The following is a 14,862-nucleotide window of genomic DNA, read 5'->3' as shown; positions in this document are numbered from 1 at the left end:
ATTAAAAAGAAAACATTTAAAGTAATGTCCTCTGACAACAATATAGCTACTTCAGAAAAGCATGAAATATGGTGAAGGTAGTTACCTACTGTGCTACCATAGCCACTGTCATACAGGTAATTGTCTTCTTTCCAGGACACCATTAATGATGGATCTGAAGGTGAAGGACAACAAGGAAAATTAGATCAACAAAAGATCATAAGGATGAATATTGAGCACAGACAGACAAAGCAGTAAGAAATGTGCAGAAGGAACAGTGAACTGAGAATTGAAGGGGCTAAGTGAAAAACTACTTTCTCTCAAACTGTGGTTTAGGGTTTGCATACATAGGCAAACATACTTACACAAAGCACTGACTTACAAAATAACGTAGCCACCTTTTCCCTTTCCTACGACACCACTTATGCCTGCCCTTGAATGAATTTTCCTATGTCAGAACAGCTCTAATTCTACCCTAATTCTCTAATTCTGTGACAGTTCTTTGGTGCCATGAAAATGAAAGTGCTCTCAAATATCTAGTAGAACAAGAGAATGCTTATAATTAGTATTTATTTCTATAATAGTGGAACTCGAAAGTCCCCTCCGAGACAGAGCTTCATGTGTAAGCACATGGTGAGAAACATCAAAGCATAACCACGTTATTCTGGCACGTAAGTCCCCACCCTTAACCCAAAAGCCACTAGTAAGCTTAAAGAGTAATACGACTTAGTGACCTTCTGGTCAGGTGGATCAATACATACAGAAGTATTGTCTTTATAAGCTGTACAGTGAGCAGGAAATTACTCTTTTAACAGTGCATTTTTGAGGTTAGAAGCTTTAAACATTTATTTTTCTTTTAAACTCAAGCTCAGAAAGGATGAGATCTGAAGTTCAAATCCATGTTTTACTTATTTTTTTTCATGTTCACATAAATGGGGGGAAAAAAAAAAAGAGTTATAGCTAAATAATCATGGTTGGCTGAGTTACCACTTATGACATAGGAATTTAGCAGGCATGCTAAGTAATAGCTGCATGTTTGGGCACCCAGAGCTTGTGCTCTTACAATAGCACACACCCTTTGCTTGTTTGGACACCTGATCTGCCCAGTGTTGCCTCTGAAAACAGGCCTTAGCCAGCCGGAACACGGGGAGACAGTTTGTCTTCACATTTCATCCTATTTCAGTGCCTACAAGGCAGGCTTTCCCCCCAAAACCACCAGCCCATCCCTGCCAGCTCACATGGAGTCCCAGTCTGCACCAGTCCACACCACCCTACCACGAGGCACAGTGAGTAGCACTAGTCAGTGGTGGGCTTTGATCTCTCCAGGATGTGTGGCAGAGGTACTGTGCAGAGCCCTGTGTATCTCTACTGGAAGGAGAGACTAACATTATACCAGGATCTCATAAATCAGGACTTAAAGAATTACCGTGGTTTCTTATAGGGCAAGCATCAAGGCCGCTGCATGCATGCCTCCCATACCATACGGGCACGGGCAGGGAGTGGACTGCAATGCTTGCTTGCTGCAAGAAGAAGGTGAAGAGTGTCCCTGGCTGGGGAGGCTGTGATCCTCCATGTTCACTGAATGAACTGGCTGGAGTATTTGTCAGAGACACCTCACACTACGAGTTTATACTCCTGCTGTCAGGAAATACTAAAATGTGGCTAATGAATACATCTACAGAAAAAGATGTGGGGACCAGTGTGATAGGCAATGTTCAGATATAGACGGAGCTGTCCTGGTAAAAGGAACTGGCACAATAATTGTGCCCAGAGTGCACAGAGCCAAGCTGAAGTTCTCATTCCCTGGAGAAACAAGGCCCTGGCAAGAAAAGCATCTAGCTATGAATACAATGGAGTAAGGGACTGCTGCAGGAAAACTGCAGACTTGGTCGACGCAAAATACAACCACAAATTTCAGCTTAATTGAAACATGAAGAAATTGAAATGTAACATTTTTAATTTTTTTACCCAAATATGTTTGGCTTGGAAATTTCCTCACATTTCAAAGCATTAACAGCACTTCATCGCAAAATATTTTTCCTTTTAAGAAAAAAACTAACAACTTAAAATTTTGTGAATTATTTTGCAATCTGCTGAATGAAGCAAAGAATGATGTTCTCTATACAGCTGCACTTTCTGACCACTGCACACTATACTAACTCTGAACATTACTGTAGGCAGGTGGTGTTATTCTTCCAGCAAAAGTGACCACATGAGAAGGTATTCTGTGCTACCTGAAGCTTCAAAAAAATGATTGACTGATACCTGTGTTATCTCTTTAAATCTGCATGAAACACCATTGCAATTAATGCTGTTGTGATCTCTCTCTTTCTTGGAATGGCCAACTTCCCCTTTTCCCCATAAAAAGATCAGTTACCCAACAATTACTTACCTGTTTGCTCTGTCTTCACAATGACGTTATGAGATTGGTACATGTCACTTCCACACTGACCTGCAAGAAAGCATATGGCAGATAGGACATGAGAAAACAAGCAGAAAAGAATTAAAGATACAGTTCCAAGCACAAACCACTGCAGTTGAGCCAGATAGCTAATTGTGGAGTGGAGTACAAACCCTTCCCCTTGATCCTTATACATGACATAGGTGATGATACAATAATACAGTCAGTGAGGTATAAGCAATATAGCAAAAAACAAATGAGATTTGCCAGGTAGTTTTCAGAAGTGGCTTCTGAAGATTCCAAAATACAATGCATCTCTGTCTGTGTAGCTTACTGTCTATTTACCGTTCCATTTTAGGTGCTGAAGGTTGCTATAAAGCAACTGCCCTGCTGTCCCAGCTGCCTGAGTGAATTCCTGCAGACTCATGCTGCACAGATGTTCCCCGTTGATATCAAACTCCTGGAAAGGTATGCAGTTGGCATCCAGTTGGTTGGTATCAAGGAGATGCTGCAGCCACTCCCAGACCTGAAACTTCGTCCAGTACTGAGGATGTATTTCATGCCACTGGGTTCCATAGAAACTGCTGGACACTGGAGAAGAAAATGAGTATTAACTGGGTCTGTTAACACCATGGGATTATGCTGAGGACAGAAAAGTTATATATGTAAATTTCACACCCTGGAAGTCCACAAACTTAGACTCTTTTCAGTCTTTAACATTAGCTACTGCTGGAGAAAAACATCTTTTTGTTGTTTTTTTTTTTTACTCCGTTTTCCAATTGAAAATGAAAGATATTACTTTACACCTCTCTTAAGAAGTTGAATGAGTAGAAATGAATTTAGTAATGTTGGCTAAATATACCAAAAATTCTTTGGAGCAACATAAACTGCAGAACTACTATCGCAAAGGAGAGTTGATCTGTTCGTGGGAAAAGTGTATTAGTGCATAAGAAAACGATGGAAAAGCCTTGCAAAATCCACATAATGAGCAGTGGAAATTTTGTTTGTATAAAGACTGAATGTGAATTGTGGAATTCAGCCAACGAACACTAAAAACAAGGCACTCTTAAATTGCTCTAACATAAAAATCTATCACTACGGCCTACAATATCAGGGCAGAGCTGACCTTCTAACAAATGCATGTTTTCTTTGTAGTCTCATAAGATGATTTCTGAATATAATTGTAAAACTCATTTTGAAATTAAGGGAACTACCTAATTTTCTTCTTAGGATGTCTGAATCTTTTCTTGGTCAGTCTTTCAAACCACTCTCAGTTGTATGTCACTGCATGACAATAATTTATGTGTACAAATGAAAGGAAACATATGCAGGGACAGGATAATTACACAAGATAAGATAAGATGTAAGATATACAAAGGTAGGACTGCCTTGATCCAGCCTCTCAGAGAAGCTAGCTAAAGGAGCTCAGTGCAATTTATTCCTTGGGAAAGGAGGACAGTGGGGAAGGCCAGGCAGAGACAGCGGCATGATAAAATGTTCAGAAGAGTGAGAAGGTTCATTTAAGGATGAAAGAATTACAGACTGCAGAGGTGGTTAAATTATGGGAAAAGGAAAGACTGCCGTGGTCTAGCTCTGAGTTAGCTCTGCTCTAGCACATTGTTTCTCTCACTGGTACCAATCTGGTCCTTCACACACAGCTGTGAGAAATACGAGAAACAAGCGGTATGGCTAGAAGACTACAAGCAACAGAGCTGGCACATTTTAGGAAATTGTTTCAGCTAGACCTCAGGTCTCTTCGGATGAGATGCAATGCACAGTGTGAGCTCATGAGTGAACACAAAATAAGCCCACAGTGACTTATGTTCCTTTATCAACGCCGGCCAGCAAAGTCCACGTCAGTGCTTTAGGTAGATGTTGCTCATCCTGCTGTTGAAGGATTAGGGGAATGAGTACAGAAATGACTAAGACTTTGGTATGTTGGCAAGTGAAGGTTTGAAGGAACTAAGATGCATTTCCTGAAAAGGAGGCTGATATTTATTCCCATCGTTTCAGAAGAGTCAAGAATTTTCAGACTCTCTAATGTAAGCACAAGTCTTTAGTAAGAGAAAGGAGTTAGCATGGTAAATGGACGTGAGGAGGTAGATAACTGTAGAAGATGGTCTATGCTTTCAATTTCCTGTAACTCCAAAAGACATATGAATCCTTGAGGATCTCTCAATGGGAAATCCAAATCCATATCTTTATGAGACCCTGTGCAAGATCAGTCAAGACTTTTTTTTTCCATTATTCTGTTACAGGCAGCTTATAGGCAGCTTGGTACATTTACTGAAAGCTCACTTTTGTATTTCTTTGTATTTAGAAATTACACATTAAAAAAAAAAAATCAAACACAAGAGTTTCACTGAATAGGAACTTTTGCTGTAAGTTTTTTATACCATTCCGTAGATTAGAAGAACAACTGCAACACGTTTGCTTAGATTTTAAGGTTTACACATTGATTCCAAAGCACTATTTTGGGTGAGGAAAATAAAATTAGATGAAACACTGCATATCTATCTATGCATCTGTATCTACATTTTTATATATAGAGAGAATGTGTATCTGTGCAGCTATACCATCACAAGAATAGTATAATAAATTTCACCCTGTGTGACACCTTGTAAGTTAATTTAGGTGCAAAAGTCATCACTAGCTCTTAGGCATTAGAAGGCATATATGGAATTAAAGAGATGGTTCTGTTCATAACAAAGAAGTTCTCAGATCACAAGCTATCTAGTGCCCTAACGCCAGTCTAATTAGATAGCTATCTAGTAATTTGAGCTGAAAAAGCAAATACAGTGAAGGAGCAAAATGACTACTCCCCTGCAAAGCCGGAGGGGTGATTAGTGCTGAAGAGTGATGTTGGTTCAGAGAGGGCATGAGGGGTAAATGTGACAGAGAAAGAATTCTGGACTGAGGAGAGGGAACATTTGACTCTTTTGCTATCTTGAAATTCATTTTAACAAAAGAGGAGCAGTAATAAATAAGCCATAAACTGGTCACTTTCAGAAATTTAAGTTTTGTGAGTTCAGCTTTTACAAAGAAAATACAAACGGAAATTTTCCAACATGAAGTGAAACTCTAGCAAACTAGTATCACTGAAAAGCAATACTTGTGCATATTTAAGGGTTAAGTAGTCCCTTCCACCCCTGCCTATCCTCTCCCACCAAAAAAAAATAAAAACACATAGCTCAGTGCTGTTGAATTCCTCCTACCATTGCACGTGGAATATCCATCTGTCCAGGAAGGCTGCTGGTGGAGTAGGTTGCTGCTGGAATTGATACTCATTCTGCCAGCTCCTTCTAAAATCATGATCTGTAAGTGAATTGAACAGCTTGCTTAGTGAGCAGTGTCTAGTCCAAAAGGTAAATGGTAAAAAAAAAAAAAAAAAAAAAAATCCACTGAAGGTGAAGTGAGCAAGCCAATTCCATTTGTAGAAGATACAATTGAAATCAAGAACATGTTGCCACAACCCCTTTTCAGCTGCCACAAAATCTCTTTATGATAAACATTACCATGCTTGATTTGCATATGCAAGAAGCAAGTTTCTACAGCTGCCCATCCATAAATGAATAATCCGTAATCAGAAATGAAGCCGAATGAAAAGACAAGGATCCTGACAGAGCAATACAGGAAAACTGCCAAGCTTTGAGAAGCGAAAAACAAAGTTGTTTGACATTTTGTTGGGTTGGTTTTTTTTTTTTAGATTTAAAGAGAAATGTGTTTAAAATAGGATTTCCTTTTCTTCTTCTTCTTTTTTTTTTTTTTTTTTAGGAGAAAGATTTTTCAATAACTGCAAATTAAACTATACAAGAACTCATGGTAAGAACTCATGTTGAGAAACTCCTTCACACAGAGGGACACAGGTTTAAATGCTACAGGGAGGTAATGTTACAGGGAATATTTTCTTAGCTTGCTCATTTTCTTTCTGATCTGTGTCAACAGTGTCCCTAACCTATTCTCAGCTGCAGATACACAGATCCTACATTTGGAACCACTGAAGAACTGGGCAGTCAAAGATCTCAAAAATGAGACAAATGACACAAATTTTCCTTTCTACTTATGTTAGCTTTAGCATCATGGGCAAAACTGTTCTTTTTATTTGGTTAGACATGTTTGAGCAAAATTACTTGGATGGTATTTTAGAAAAATGTCACATATTTATCGCACGTTAAATCATTTCAATGAACATAGACAAAACTCCACAACTACAGATACTCATGACTTTTTAATTATCTTTCAATGGTTTCAAGTTGCAAGCTTATAAATACACATTATAACCGCACAGCATGAACACTCTTCAAGAGTTTAGAAAAGTAATTTTTAACTAATACAAAGGTTTCAGAACAGTGCTGTTATATAAGTACACACAGAACAAACTGTTGTTCAAAAACCTTCTAAATCAAAAGCCATGGAGACTGTAAGAATGAAACTTTTAGAGCTCAGCAGGGCACGTGAAAGTTGCTAGATGTCAATCTGAAATTACAGAGAGGCTGAAATAAAAAAATGCACCTATGAAAGTTAAAAATGATGGTCTTGGCCCCTTCCACACTGAGGAGGATGAGAAAACTGAGTGCCCTGTCAGACCCCTACAAGCTCATACCAAGAACATTTTTGGTAGAAGTCATGAGGAACAGTCGCAGCCTTGAAAGAACTGCCTGAAAAAGATCTGACACATTCCTCCATCATTTGCAATAAATGACGACATTCGTAAAAGTTACAAATGTGCGTACTTTAAGGAGAGTCTCTTTTCCTCTTTTCCCTGACTCCACATTTATATACATTTATAAATGGAGAGAGGTTGTTGAGAATCACTTAAAAATCCAAAGCCTTAAGAAATGTGTCACAGGGAATAATCCTTTACAGTATATCCTACTTCAGTGCCCTTTTTTTTCTGCTACATAGAATGACATAATGCTTTCCACTCTTAATTCTAACAAATCTGTGATTCAGTGACGACTGGTGAAATTTTTTTTTCTTACATCAGATATGTGATGTTACAAAATGTCAGCAATTGAGCTATACCTATCGTCCCCCTATGGCTAAACTCCATGGCCAAATAAAAGATGACGGGGTATCAGTCAGTAAGTTTATGCAAGTTAGAAAGGAAGACGTTTTTAGCCCTTTGTTAAAGTCAAGTGACTTGGTACTCTGAGGTCAGGAAACATTTCATTTTGTTACACTGACTGTGTTCAGCATAAAACATGAATATCATTTATCTCATACACTTGAGATGGATGCTTTTCAGTGATAATGCATATTGAAAGTAAATACATACTCACTCCTCTGAGCAGATACAGACTGAAAGATTTATCAAATTACTTATTTCACTGACTCGTTTTTTAATCATTTAAGGCTCAATTATGTTCTTAAGATTTTATACAAGTGAAGTATTCATGATACAAAACTTACTACATTATCAAATAAAGGTGAGGTAGAATACCAGGTATGCTGGGAAAACCATAAAGCTTGAGGATTAACAGAACTCTCCTAAGAACATAGTTTGTAAGTTTTCTTCTTTTTAAAAAAGTACATTAGGCATTTCATATTGAATTTCAACCGATAGATCTCAAGTCAGATTTTCAGAAGAGATCATCAAGGATTTGCATGTGTTGTGTCATTTTAAACAGTTTCTACAGTTTATGGAATTCCACACGATTTTAATGCCCGATACTTGTTCAGGCATTAAAATAAAAATGTGTCTAAGAAAATGTATGCTCACAATCTGAAATGTTTTCCATGTTCAAGGCCCTGTGTACCTTTGCTCTGAAAACTCTGCTCACGTAAATTCTTGTTTTATTTTCTTCCTAACTAATCAGATGAATTTCTAAACCAAAAGACACAATGACACTTTGGTTAAAGCTATAGAAAGTTAAATAAACAAAAAATTAACTCTTGCATAGTTTCCAGCAGAAAGCAGAACACATCAAAGCCTGAGTAGAAGCACTCTGATAGCCTTTTCCCAGATTCTGATTCCTGACATGTTCCCTTGAACTCTTATTCCCCTGTCATAGTCCAGCACACAATTGCTCTTCACAGTATTCCTTACAACATTAATAGTATTTTCAGACAATGTACGTGGAACTTACTTTGCAAATTAATCAATCAGTACATCCTCTTTCTGAAAGCTATACAAGTTATTTTAACCAAAATAACTCATCTTTCCACATCACTTGTGGGAACAGCTGTTCACAAGAAGAAGAAATCGTGATACAGCAGTAACCGCTGGCGCAGAACTACATTCAGCTTTGACTCAAACTTTCCCAAAGTTATGGGTGTTATTCAAGGTATTGGGTTGGTTTTTTTTTTTAACTTGAAAATTGCCATGTCACCTCCCGTATCTTAATGCAAGAGCGTTGCTTATTTGGAAATGACTTCTAGCACTATGTTCAGGGTGAATATAAAGTTCCACTAACATAACTTCCATGAATTTCCTTGGAAGTGTGCACATTATGTTCAAGAATATTTTTTCTATGAAAATGAAATTGTGATTTTCTTCGTTTCATCCAGTATATGCCTTTCTTTGATACAAGTTCATGACAGATTTATGCTTAGAGCAGCGTCTCATCTCATACTTGGAAAGATTTCGAGTCAGGATATTGGAACGGGCGTGCTCTTCATTAGTTTGGGGCCAAATCCTCAAGTCTCCCTTGTGTACAGACAAACCTGGTTAAAGGGTGTGAAGCCTCAAGGGGAAGGACACATAATATGTTCAGTTTTCTTTTAATCATATGCCATATATCAAAGTGAACGGTGGAACTAATGAAGCCTGGTTTCCTATGAATGTGTATCTTGTGGTTGGATTCTCGAGTGTCTAGTAAGATGTGAGCGCTGATTGAAGTTTTTCCCACGGTTGGGGCATTCATAATATCTCGTTGTCTTAAAGGAGTGAGCTCAAGCTTCACTCCTTCTTTCAGACAGGGTATTAATAGATTTTTCTCCTCTACTTGGCAGCCTGTTTTCATTAATCCTGAAGGAACTTCATATCTTTGAGATTTCCACCCCATATCAAATTTAATTAAAATTGGCAATGGGACTCAAAGATTGTTACAGGCCAATTGCAAAAGCCAACGCACAGACAAAATAACCACAAAAGCCTCATTTCCTCAGGAAACCATGCTAAAAAGGGATTCTAACTAAGTTGAGATGTTGGAAAACAAAATAAAAGTCTTAGGATATGTCTCTGTACTGAATAAGACGTGGTACATTCTGAATGAAAGCACACATGAAATGTTCTGTGTGTATATACGTATACATATGTGTATACGCATATTTGCACCCTTGTGTGTGTGTTGCAGGTATCTGTACACACATTCCTAGTTTTTTCCACTAAAGATGTGACACCTTTGAATTACAATCTTAAAACACTACCAGGAACATGGCACAGTTATAAGCAGAATCAAACAACACTCTACTCAAACAGCAAGGTTAAATATAGTTGTGCATTGGTGCTAAGCAGCATTCTTTTCAGAGAGAGTCCTACTAGAGGGCATGAGTGCACCCAGGAAAAAAAAAAAGAAAAAGCTCTTTCACCTATATTCGATATATCAGATGGTCAGAGCCCAAAGCCTGAAGGCCTCTCTTAATGAAGCTCTTGCTGGAGTCAGGAGGAGCTCAGACCAAGCCACATCCTGTCCACTTTGCAGTCACCAGAGCTCAGTTGTTCTGGTCCTCTCATTTGTCCTGGCTGCCTGACTAATCTGAGCGCATGGTGGTACCAGAAAAAACCATGGCCTGGCAAGGGAGCAAACCCAGCATTGCAGAAAAACATATTTACAAATCCTTGAACCTTGAACAGTGTACAGCGCACTCTATGCAAATTATTTTATTGCACTACAGGTGTGCTCTGAAAGTAAATTACTCTGATCCCCATTTCCACATTCACCCCAATGAGTCTTAACAGCCAAATAATGGATTTCTCCTTTCTTTGAACTCAAATATTTCAAGAACACCATGTATTAAATGACAGGAAAATGCTGAACCCAACATGAAAGGAGAATGAGCAATGCAGAGAAAATGAGTGAATCCCAAAGAACTCCAACCACAGCGATTGCACTGACATTGATTTGTACAATTGCTTACATTACAACACTGAACTGAACTAAGGGTCTCATTAATTACAAATATGAGGGGGTGTGGAGCCCATAGGGGAGAGAAGCGTACAGCTTTCTTGTTTGTAATACGCATTCTATGCAAAAGACAAAAAAATATCTAAGGCAAAACTGACTGGAACTATTAAACTATGACTCCACCCGTAAGCTATGCAAAGTCTAAAAGTGACTTCTAGCTGAGACAAGCTCCGTGCAGCTCCTCCTGGCGTGTCCAAAAGGGTGGATCTCTTTTGGCGCATTTATCTATGGGATCCTTCCCCATTTTTCCCCTTTTACCATCGTGGCTGAACTTCAAATATAGATTTCACCTGGGCCTATTTTCTTTGAAGTATGTTATGTACACAGTGAAGACACAATCCCTGCTTTTCAGGGCTTGGAGTTTATGGAACAAGTATCTACAGAGTATGTTAAATATTTTATACCATTACTTTGCCTTGGATTGCAGTCAAGCAGTTAAACAGCAATCTAAAATAAATGATACCAGATAATAACTGCAGCTGCAGAGGAACAGATTCTGGATTTTAAGCTTTTTCTTGAAATCTCAAAAGATGGCAACGGGCTGAGTTTTCAAGACATCAGAAACAAAGGAGATGCACAACAAAGCAGGTGGACCTGCTTTACACATATGGTTATTTCAGAAACACAACTGCATTGTACTTGAAATGTCTATGATCAATTAGCTGCTTTGCATTCCAACCACCTATTTTACATCTCCAGCAGTAGGCACAAACTGAATACATGAATGTTGACAGCCTGTTTGCATGTTACCATGAGCTTTCAGTCTTCTGTTTTTTTCTCTCATTTAACGTGCATTGCTACCAGGGTACCAGAGTTTAATTCTGAGCCACCACACATATAAATACAGTTAGAGATGACCCTAAGAGTGCTTTACAGTCTCTATCCATCTATTTTGCAAAATATCATCCTCAGAATCTATGCCAAAATCCCAGATAAGGTACAACTCTGTCAGAACTCACTGTGATCCTTTCCTGTTAGGATGTCTCCTGACCATGCAGATCCACATACAGCAATCACACACCTCCTTGCTTCAATCCCATTGTTTTAGTGTCCAAAAAACCAGACAGAAGCCTCCAATAAAAAGCTTTTTGCAGGCTGATTCCCAGCAGGGATCCATATCACAACTCAAAGCTCAGCTGAGTGCCACCTCGCTGTGACCTGTTCCAATGACAGCCCATGCAGCTTGGCCTGATATAATCACCACTTATGTCAGTGCAAAAATACTCCATGAAAAAAAAAAAAAGTTCCCCAATTCTTTGAAAGCTCTGAAGAAAGTTGCCATGAAGCAGCAGTAGGATCAGTTTTTGTTATATAACATACATGGTGTTTGATGCATTTCATTTTTTTAGTCCATCATATGTACCCTTAGGCCGCAGCAACAAAATATGTTTACTGAACCACGCTGCGAGTGTAAAGTTCAACTATTCATTTTTATAAGAAAATTTTCTAAATAATCCTCCAAACTCTTTGTATTCCAGATTCTGGTTTGGAGCTTTGGGGCCTATGTTTTTCTTTCCTCTGAACTGCACATTCCTATGCTTCTACATTTCTGGTGTATACAGCTGTGGTTCATATGCATAAAACCACCTTTGCATGTGCAAAACTGGCTCTTGGTAAGCTTTCAGAGAGTATATTGAGACCTTGATCATTTACTGTTGTGGGCTTTTGGAAAGGAAGAGTTGGGTTTATTCTTTTGTTTTCTTTGAACCTTGTTATTAAACGTATACATGAAGGTAAACTGAAAGACTAGAAAAAGGAAGATGAATAGAAAAGGAGCTTTTAGCATTTACCTGTGTTGCAGATAGGATCATAATAAACAAAGTCAAATAAAGCTTGGTTGGAATCTTTTATTACTAAAGATCTGATTTTCATGATGCACTACAAGGCAACTTTTGTAAGAGATATGTGGTGGTTGTTTTAACATGTTCATATGGATGCTTTAAAATCTTGCATATATATTTTAACCAAAGAGAAGCTTGAGTAGAAAAGCTAGGATCTAGATCTGTATCTAAGCTACCCCCTCCGCTCCAGGGTTTGGTTCTTATCTCTCTTTTAACAATGTAATTTAAAGACAAAACCATAGTTCAGTTTCCTTTTTGAGTGAGAACAAAGTTCACTTTATGAATGCAAAAAACAAAAATTCACTTGATTATATGCAAACTCTCATAGAGTATTTTTCCTCCGTCCCCCTTTTTCTTTTTTTTTTCCCCTCCATAATCCACAATCTTCATATGAACTGGCTTCAATATTCAAGGTACTACTTAGTATAATGAAAATAAAAGAGAGAATTTCAACAGAGGTTTTGTTTGTTTGTTTTTCTAAATCAGAAGCAAACAGGAAGCCGACTACAAGAACATGGTCCTCAAGGCACAGATGTGCCTGACACTACTAACTGCCAAATTTTGGCACTTTGGAAAATTTTACCCACACTTATGCTAGCTTAGCAGAGGAAACAGTGAACCTGCCTCTCAACAAGGATCCAGCATTGGGATCCATGCTTCCTCCTCACATCACAGCCTAGATGTACATCTTCTTGCCATGCCTCTAGCTTTTGAGTAAGAAAGAAAATAGCATAACCAATTTTGCTGTCAAAAAGCTCATTCCCCTCATGCAGAAGGTCCATTCAACAGATTTGTATCTAAGCGGTAGTCACACGACTAAATTAAAAGCAAGCCAAGAAAAGGTTCTATTTCTTGTGATAAATGCTCATGTCATTTTTGTGTGATCACCCACTTAGAATTTTTTGAATATGTAGACATGTTTGCAAATAACTGACAAAAAAAGTAGGATTTTTGTTGTTCTTTGGAGGTGATCCTGCAGGACGTGGCTGCAACTGGCATATAGCACTCCCTTTATTGCTGTCTGCATCACCTCAGCAAATTCATGTTAATTTGGGCCAGCCATTTTTTCCTGAGTATTTAGAAGTCATTTGCAATAGATTCATCAGTCTTGCCTCAGGGGTACAGAGTCTTGGAAAACACAATAATGGGAAAAACTGCCTTTGCTCTTTATTCTTCTTTCAGCACTTAATACCACACCTCATGGAACAACTCCACACCTTCTTTCATGTCCTTCCTATCTCTCTGGTACATCCTTCCTCTAACCAGGAGCCAGCTCATCTTCCTAATCTCCTTTTACTAAACACCTTTCTTTTGCTTACAATACACTAAATATACAAATGGCCAAAAAGCACTCTAGATGCCCCTGTAGCTTGACAAACTACCTACCTATAATTAGGCAAGAACCTCATCAGCTAACAAAATACTACCATCATGTTCTAACACCTTCTCCTTTCCCCTTGGCTCTAGTTCCCCAACCACTTCCCTCCACCTTTCACGACAGCTTCTCTTTGCATTGCCTTGAAGACTGAGTCTGTGTTGGGGGATCTGCTTTCTATGCTGCTAACACAGACTGTGCAACTGATCAGTTATGAGCAAATAATGACAAAAATTGTGGCTTCATTCATGTTTGGCTCTCTTTAGAAGCTGAAACACCTATGACATAACAGCCACTCTGACGTATAGAGCCTGACATACACTGCTGCAGCAGCCCGTATTTCACTGAGACGTATATTTTAACCACTGCCACCACCAGAACTTCTCTTTTTTTTAATGGGACTGCTCTGGTTTCAGTAGTAACAACCACTAATTTGCCTACTTCCAAAATAAAAAGATCTTTTTTCTCTCCTTGTTGTTTTTGGGGGTTTTTTAAACTGTTTCAGATATTGTGTTTTTACAAAGAGCATCTGCTTGGAAGTTACAGGCTTCTTTGGGGTTGGTTTCAGTGTGAGGACTGCACAGAATAAGGAATGTGACTCAGGCACTAGAAAAGGGAAGGTGTTCTGGGGGTCCGTGTGAGCAGCCTTTGGTGTCTGGGAAGGAGGAAGAAGGCAGAGACCTCCCTGGCAGTGATGGCAGCCCTACAGACATGGGCACAGTGAGCCCTAGGCATGATAAGGCTGAGAGCAGCTGAGCCTTCACATCCCTGTGCTGCCAGTACCCCACTCAGGACATGCAGCTAACACAGCCTAAAGACTGTTTAACATTCTTCCAGCGTGGTGCCTGTTGGTTCTATGGACATTAAGCCTGGAATATCTTCTCACTTTGGTGTTGTCCAGAACCTGACTCAGGATACCGAATGACATTTTCATTTCCCATACTACCAACTGTTAGCAAGCTGGATTTCACTTCAGAAAAATTTCCTGCTTTTGAGAGCAGAGATAAAATCTTGAATATAAATGTTGTCCACTTAAGATTTCATACTTAAAAGCCTTACGTACAATTAACAGACAAATTTTCCCATCAACACTTTTTTTTTTTTACATGAATTAATTCAATTGACAAACTGATAGCA

At 38.7% G+C, this 14,862-nt stretch overlaps 1 protein-coding gene and 1 long non-coding RNA gene across 6 annotated transcripts in view; one reads left to right on the top strand and one right to left on the bottom strand.

The window, feature by feature from the left end:
• The window catches only part of EHF (ETS homologous factor), a 58,193-nt gene that overhangs the window by 7,862 nt on the left and 35,469 nt on the right, over nucleotides 1-14,862 (bottom strand). For all 5 annotated transcript variants that reach the window (XM_031593228.2, XM_090140771.1, XM_090140770.1 and 2 more), the window contains 4 exons: nucleotides 5,596-5,695; nucleotides 2,726-2,971; nucleotides 2,372-2,431; nucleotides 86-154 (listed from right to left, as the gene is read on the bottom strand). In XM_031593228.2, the coding sequence (XP_031449088.1) occupies nucleotides 86-154; nucleotides 2,372-2,431; nucleotides 2,726-2,971; nucleotides 5,596-5,692 (472 nt within the window). In that variant the 5' untranslated portion in view covers nucleotides 5,693-5,695. The remainder of the gene's footprint in view (nucleotides 1-85; nucleotides 155-2,371; nucleotides 2,432-2,725; nucleotides 2,972-5,595; nucleotides 5,696-14,862) is intronic.
• LOC149917788 (uncharacterized) lies at nucleotides 30-2,824 on the top strand. The gene is made up of 3 exons (XR_016466810.1): nucleotides 30-116; nucleotides 1,421-1,512; nucleotides 2,739-2,824. It is a non-coding gene; the product is annotated as an uncharacterized LOC149917788 (long non-coding RNA).

Source organism: Phasianus colchicus, chromosome 5 (assembly GCF_987193195.1).
Source record: "Phasianus colchicus chromosome 5, bPhaCol1.hap1.1, whole genome shotgun sequence".
Taxonomy (NCBI): Eukaryota; Metazoa; Chordata; class Aves; order Galliformes; family Phasianidae; genus Phasianus; species Phasianus colchicus.
The sequence above is the reverse complement of the archived record's forward strand: the minus strand, read 5'-3'. Positions and strand labels throughout refer to the sequence as shown.